This window comes from Chamaea fasciata, unplaced genomic scaffold (assembly GCF_029207755.1).
Source record: "Chamaea fasciata isolate MVZ Bird 193981 ecotype frontalis unplaced genomic scaffold, bChaFas1.0.hap1 SCAF_29, whole genome shotgun sequence".
In the NCBI taxonomy this organism is placed as follows: domain Eukaryota; kingdom Metazoa; phylum Chordata; class Aves; order Passeriformes; family Sylviidae; genus Chamaea; species Chamaea fasciata.
Genome location: NW_027094114.1, coordinates 5,110,104 through 5,116,651, shown reverse-complemented (window position 1 = coordinate 5,116,651; position 6,548 = coordinate 5,110,104). Strand labels below are relative to the sequence as shown.

Sequence of the window (6,548 nt, the reverse complement as noted above, 5' to 3'; positions counted from 1 at the left end):
AGGAATGCAACTTTCCTTTTCCCCACGTACTCCATTCCAGGCACTTCATTCTCCAGAGAAGCAGTGGATAATTTATCACTTCCTGAGAAATTCCTTTCTGCAAGCCTTTCGCTTACACTGCATTCCATCGAGCACTGGGACCCTGCTGCTCCCTTTTGGGCAGTCTGCTTCCTTGCTGTGATTCCAATCTCCTGATTGTGTTCTGTTTACTAATCAATCAGTGAAACCCATCCTTCTGCCATAGCTAATTAGCCCCTATGATCTCTCTCCCCATATTAAAGGTCTTTTCCCTTTGTCTTCCTCTCTTGGGGTCAACACTTGCCTTAAGTGACCCTGTAATTCTGCCACAGTGTTTTATCATGTCCAGCAAAACTCTAACCATGGGAGCCACACACTTGGATAACCAGTGATGTAGGTGAGGGCTGTCCTGGAACATCCGTCTTTCATTAGTTGCAAACATGCTGCCTTCTGTACACTCTCTGTCCTGTGGTCTATGGCTGGGGTCTTGATCCTAAGCAAATCACGCCTCTCTAATGGATCCAACCTCCTGCCCAATAGGCAGTACTCTGAGTTAAAAACCACAGTTTTCTCTAGTCACCCACCATTAAAAATACTTCTGGCCCCCAGAAGCCGTGGGCCTCTGCCTCAGACAAATGATTCAATCACCCCTGTCAGAGGTACTCTCCAAACATAACCAGTTTCCAATTCCCATGTAAGTCTGCTATACTTTCCCTGAAAGTTGCTATCTTGGCTGCTGTACCACACTGTTTTAGTAACATTTTTCAGATGTGTGTTGGCGAAGGCAGGAACGGGATGGGACTGCTGGGCTAGCTGTTCTCAATCTTTAGTGGAGCGTCAGTCTCATTACAGGGGTAGAGACAATTGGGAAAAAGCAACAGCTCACTGCCTGCCTGCAGCAGCCACAAATTTCTTTGTTATGGAGCATTTTAAAAACTTTTCAGCCAATAGTCTACTGCTAAAGCTTACAGACAGTTTAGCCAATCAATTATAGCACATGTACACCTGCTTTGAACAATGCTTGCTTGTATGCTTTTCTATTAAAAATTCACAATACCCTTACTAAGCTTAAGACCTTCTACTATCTAGTCAGGCATACATTTTCTGCAGTGCTAAGATTTATTCAAGCCAAACCTAGAAACTCAGCTTTTGTTTCCCATGTCCTTGTTTGCTCTACTACTGTATGTTAGATTCTAATTTCAAACTTTCCAGTTGCAGCAGATTCTGAGTTCTCAGCTTTTTCTGCTTGAGGCCTGCTTTTTCAGCTCCTAAAAATCCTTTTTACTTTTAGTGTTTTCCACACAGACCCTGACTATCATCGAAGGTTTTATCTTTAAATAGGGTTTGTAATGTGATTTCCTCATCATCAGATGTACTGCTGCTTATAGGGTCATTAGAGAGTGGGGTTTAGTCAAAGCAATTTTCCATCCTGTCCACAATTTGAGTTAACTTTATTTGAAGGTTCAGTAACAAAAATATTCCCCAGCAAACTCAGCACCAGCACGTCTGGGGAAAAAGAGGGCTGAAAGGACCCGAAAACAGGGGGTATCCCAAACCAGGTGGGTGGGGGCGGGGCTGGGATTTTAGGGGGGATATTTGGGGTCCCTGAGGTTTGGGGGGCTTAGAGGGTCCCATAGGAGGTCCCAGTAAGTTTAGGGTGTGAGATTGTCAGGAGAGAGCCCCAGGGTGGGGGTCCCAGTACAGGGCTCTGGGGGGTTGGGTCTCTGCAGGGGCTCAGGAGGGTCCCATTCAGATGCCCCCCTGCTCCAGCCCGCGCAGGCGCCGGGCCAGCTGCAGGTCTTTGGGGAACAGGGTGACTCGGCGGGCGTGCAGCGAGCACAGGTATCCGTCTTCCAGCAGCCGCACAAGGAAGGCCTCTGCTGCCTGTGTCCCAAAACCTGAGGGGGGGTCTGCAAACCCCCCAGCATACCCCAACCCTCACAGCACCCCGGGGGGCAGCAACCCCCCAAAACACACCCCCAGGGGTCAGGGTCCTTCCAAACCCACCCACGGGCGACTGGGGGTACTGAAACCTGTAAATGTGTGCCTGTAAACGTGTGATGGGGGACCAACACCAAGTGACCCATCCCCATTCCCCAGCAGAACCCAAAAATAAGGGACCCCCCCCCAGCACCCAGAGGTCTCCCAGGGACCCTCTCAACATCCATGAAATCCTGTCCAGAACCCATTGACCTCCCCCAGCCCATGGAGACCCCCATAGGCTCCCCTCAGCTCCCATCAGATATCCCCAACAAACCTCTCAGCCCCATCCAAGCACCCAAAGAGACCTTCCTGGACCTCCCCAGTCCCCCAGAGAACCCCCAGCACCCACAGACCCCCCTGCAAGCATCCACAGAACCCCAATCCTCATGGAAACCTTTTCACCACCCATGAGATCCCCCTCAGCCCCCTTCCCCACCCCCCTAAGCCCCCTGGACACCCCCAGAGCAACCATAGAACCCCTCCAGCCCCTCTGTGACCCCCCCCTCCAGCACGCCTGGGCCCCCCAACCCCTACCTCCTGCAGGGCCAGCAGGGCCATGCGCTGCCAGCGGTAATCCACCCCGCGGGTGAAGAGCAGGCAGAGCTCCCGCACCTGCAGCAGGGAGGGGATGTGGAGGGGGTACATGGGGGCATCGGGGTCACAGGGAGTGGAGGGACATCAGGACAATATGGAGGGGATGTGGGGGCATTGGGGATAACCCGGGCTGGGGCCACCACCCTGGTGACATGGAGACACTGTCTTGGGGACATTCCAGGGGCAGGAACGCTGGGGACAGGAACATCTGGGGATACACTGGGGAGTGGGGGAGGAGGGATGTCCCCATCATGATGGGGACACCCTGCAGAGACCCCAGGTGGGAGGCAGGGGGGATACACCACTCTGGGAACATCTTGGGAATACCCTTGGCCACGGGAACATGTGGACACTCTCCTGGGGAGGGGACACCCCGATGGGACAGGGGGGACAGTGCCAGCACAGGGGGCGGGGCACAGGGAACACCCAACCCATGCAGCCTCTGAAGGTTACGGGACACAAGGATGTCTAGAACCACAGAAGGACATTGGGAGATGTGCAAGGATGTTGGGGGAGGACAGGCCCACCATGTCACAAGGATGGGGAGGACAAGGACATGGGGAGGGTTGGAACAGAGTTGAGGGGGGACCCTGGGGGAAGGGAGTGGTCCTGAGAAGTCCCAGGGAGTGATTTGGGTTTCTGGGGAGTGACTTGGTGGGTCTGGAGGGGGTTGGAAGGTCCCAATGGGTGTTTGGGATGGGGCCGAAGGGGAGACTGGAGGGTTCCAGGTTGGATTTCAGGGGTCCCAGGGTAGATTTGGGGCTTGGATTTTGGTCCTAGAAATTTTTTGAAGGGTCCCAGTGGGTATTTGGGGGAGTCCTGTGGGGAGCTGAAGGATCCCAGGGTGGATTGGAAGGTTCTGGGAGAGGTTGCAGAGGCCAAGAGGGTTGATCTAGGGTGTCCTGAGATGGATTTGGGGATCCAGAGTGGTTGGAGAGATACCAGAGAATGCTGGAGGTCCTGAGGTGGATTTGGGGGGGTCCTGGAGGGGTTTGGGGGTCCCCAAGTAGATTTTATGGGTATCTGAGATGATCTGTGTGGTCCCAGGGAAGTTTGGGAGTCCATGGGGGGTGCTGGGGAGGTTCCATCAGGGAAATTGGGGTGTCCGGGGATTTTGGGGTGCAGGAGTGTTCATTTTGGGATGTGGGGGGTTCTCACCAGGCGGGCGAAGGGGCCGGGGCGCAGCAGCAGGCGGGTGCTGCTCTGGTACCTGCGGATCTCCTGCAGTGCTCCCTGACCCGGGCGGCGCCCTGGGGGAGCATTGGATGGGGGTCTGTACGGGCTTTAGGGGATCTATTTGGCCTGGGGGGCACAGATGGGGGGCTCTGAGGGAACATGGGGGGTATAGGAGATCTAAAGGGCCTGAGAGGACACAGGGGCCTATAGGGGATCTAAGGAGTGGGGGCTGTGAGGGCCGGGGGGACAGGGGAAAGCTGGGGGGGTTATAAGGGATCTCTAAGGTCTGGGGGGACATTGCGTGCATGAGGGATCTATAGGGAGCTACAGCGATGGCCGATACAGGGGAGCTACAGGAGGCAGGGAGTACGGGGGTTATAGGGCACAGGGTATAGGGACCTATAGGGGAGAGGGAGTGTGGGGTGACTATGGGTGATGGAAGGGGTATATAGGGCACAGGTATACAGGTATATAGGGTACAGGTGGGGGGCGGGGGAGGGTTTATAAGGGGAGCTCTATAGTGGGGTCCGTAAGAGCTCTGGAGGGGGGGGTCTAAAAGGGGCCTCGACGTGGGAGGTCCAGAGGGGGTGTCTATAAGGGGAGTCCTCGTCCCCTCACTCACTGCGTGCCCGCGGCCGGGGCGGTGGGGGGCTTGCGGGGCGGCCGCGCCGTCTTGGGGTGGGCTTGGGGCGGGGCATGGTGCAGCCGAGTCCACCGCGGGGTCAGGGCGATTCCAGGCGTCCGGCAGGGCTGGAGGGGACCAGGCGGAGGGGGAAGGGGGGGTCAGGGCGGACCCCGGTGTCCGGGGCCCCCCACGCCACCCCCGGGGCCCCCCGAGTCCTCCCGCTCCCCGCCCGGGACCTCACGCTCGGGATCCGCCGCGCCGTTCAAATCTCCCGCCGCGTCGCGCCGCTCCTGACGTCACTTCCTCCCGCGCGCCAATCGGGGCGCGCCACCGCTCTGCCCCGCCGGGCGCCGCGACTCGATGGTGCCGCGGCAGCCGTGGGCTCATTAGCATAAATCTGCATGGCCCCGCCCCGGGCACCTCGCGCCTTGGCGCTCCCAGCGGAGTCTCGCTTATCGTCCCAGTGTGACCCCAGTCACTCCCAGTGTAGTTCCCGTTGCTCCCGGTTATCCACGTGGTTCCAGTTACTCCCAGAATGATCCCAGTGTGATGCCAGTCCCCCACCATATGATTCTAGTGCCTTCCAGTCACTCCCAGTGTGAGTCCAGTATGAACAGAACGGCTCCCAGTATGATCCCTGTCACATCCCCAATGGTCCAAATCAATTCCTGTCCCTACTAGAATGATCCCACTATGATCCCAGTCACTCCCAGAATGATACTGGTTGCCCCCAGTGTGGTTACAGACATTGCCAGTACGAACCCAGCATGATTCCAGTTGTTCCCTGTATGATTCTAGTTGCCCCACTTGTGGTCCTAGTACCTCCAACATGGTTCCAGCATCTTCCATTTGCTCCCAGTGTGTCTTCAGTTGGCTCCAAACATGGTCCCAGTAGCTCCCTGTGCCTCCCAGTAGCCAGTAGGGGTCAGTCAAGGGTTACAACTGTCCATGAAATCCACTGGGAGAAGCAGATTGGGGGGTTAGTGAAGCTACGGTGACCCATGTGGGCTTTGGGGTCTCTTCAGGACATTGCCTCACAGACTTGCCGGTTTACCCCCAGTTTTCCCAGTGGGCCACCCCACCCCTCATTTGACCCCATCAGGCCTTCCAGTTGCCCCTAGCTGTTCACCCAGGCCACCTAGCTGCCCCTCAGTTCTCCCAGCAGGCCATCACATCCCCAGTTGACACCATTGAACCTCCCAGTTTCTAACACTAGTCATCCCAGTTGTCCCCCTAAATCCTACAGTTCCTCCCAGTCCTTCCAGTGGGCCACCACACACCCATTTCATGGAATCACTGAGGCTGGAAAATCCCTCCAAGACTGAGTCCAACATCTGACCACCTTCTACCTTATGACTCGACCATCACGCTCAATGCCGTGTCTAGTTGTTACTTGAACTCCTCCAGGGATGGGGCCTCCACCACCTCCCTTGGCAGCCCATTCCAATGCCTGACAACCTTTTCTTTGAAGAAATTCTTCCTGATGTCCAACCCGAACCTCCCCTGGCACAGCTTCAGGCCATTTCCTCTTGTCCTGTCCCTTTTTTCCTGGAAGCAGAGCCTAACCTCGCCTGGCTGTCGCCTCCTGTCAGGGAGTTGTGCAGAGCCAGAAGGTCTCCCCTGAGTCTCTTTTTCTCCAGGCTGAACCCCCACAGCTCCCTCAGCCGCTCCTGGTGCTCCAGGCCCTTCACCAGCTCCATTCCCTTCCCTGGACACGCTCCAGCCGCTCAATGTCTCTCTTGCAGTGAGGGGTCAGAACTGGGCCCACAGGACTCAAGGTGGGGCCTCCAATCACTGCCCTGGTCCTGGTGGCCACACCATTCCTGATCCAGGCCAGATGCCACTGGCCTTCTTGCCCACCTGGGCACACACTGGCTCAAATCCAGCTGGCTGCCAACCAGCAGTCCCAAATTCCTTCCTGTTGAGCAGCTCTCAAGCCATTCCTTTCCCAGCCTGGAGCATTCCATGGGGTTGTTGTGACCCAGCACTTGGCTTTTTTGACTCTTACACCATTATTCTTGGCCCATCAGTGCAGCCTGTCCTGATCCCTCTGCAGAGCTTCCTGTTCTTCAGCAGATGCACACTTCCACCCAAGTTGGTGTGATCTGTGAACTTCCTGAGTGTGCCCTCAATCCCCTTGTCCAAGTCACAG

At 56.3% G+C, this 6,548-nt stretch overlaps 1 protein-coding gene across 3 annotated transcripts; it reads right to left on the bottom strand.

Moving 5' to 3' along the window:
- Positions 1 to 1,323: 1,323 nt before the first annotated feature.
- Positions 1,324 to 5,202, bottom strand: LOC136302529 (histone H3-like centromeric protein A). Of its 3 annotated transcripts, none has more exons than XM_066206002.1 (5): positions 4,633 to 5,198; positions 4,394 to 4,521; positions 3,754 to 3,845; positions 2,536 to 2,613; positions 1,324 to 1,928 (listed from the first exon to the last, which is right to left on the bottom strand). In XM_066206002.1, the coding sequence occupies exons 2-5, from the start codon at positions 4,467 to 4,469 to the stop codon at positions 1,671 to 1,673; spliced, it is 504 nt and encodes a 167-aa protein (XP_066062099.1). In that variant the 5' UTR covers positions 4,470 to 4,521; positions 4,633 to 5,198; the 3' UTR covers positions 1,324 to 1,670. The 3 variants fall into 3 exon arrangements, with proteins under 3 accessions (XP_066062099.1, XP_066062098.1, XP_066062100.1); XM_066206001.1 differs by having other exon boundaries at positions 4,638 to 5,197; XM_066206003.1 differs by having other exon boundaries at positions 1,679 to 1,902; positions 4,638 to 5,202.
- Between the last annotated feature and the right edge of the window lie 1,346 nt (positions 5,203 to 6,548).

What these genes read in the sequence shown, in the direction of transcription:
- LOC136302529 (XM_066206002.1), bottom strand. Translation starts at nt 4,469, where the DNA reads ATGCCCCGCCCCAAGCCCACCCCAAGACGGCGCGGCCGCCCCGCAAGC. An exon ending in GCCCCGGCCGCGGGCACGCA is followed by an intron (nt 3,846 to 4,393) that starts GTGAGTGAGGGG and finishes ATGCTCCCCCAG; the next exon opens with GGCGCCGCCCGGGTCAGGGA. An exon ending in CCGGCCCCTTCGCCCGCCTG is followed by an intron (nt 2,614 to 3,753) that starts GTGAGAACCCCC and finishes TCCCTGCTGCAG; the next exon opens with GTGCGGGAGCTCTGCCTGCT.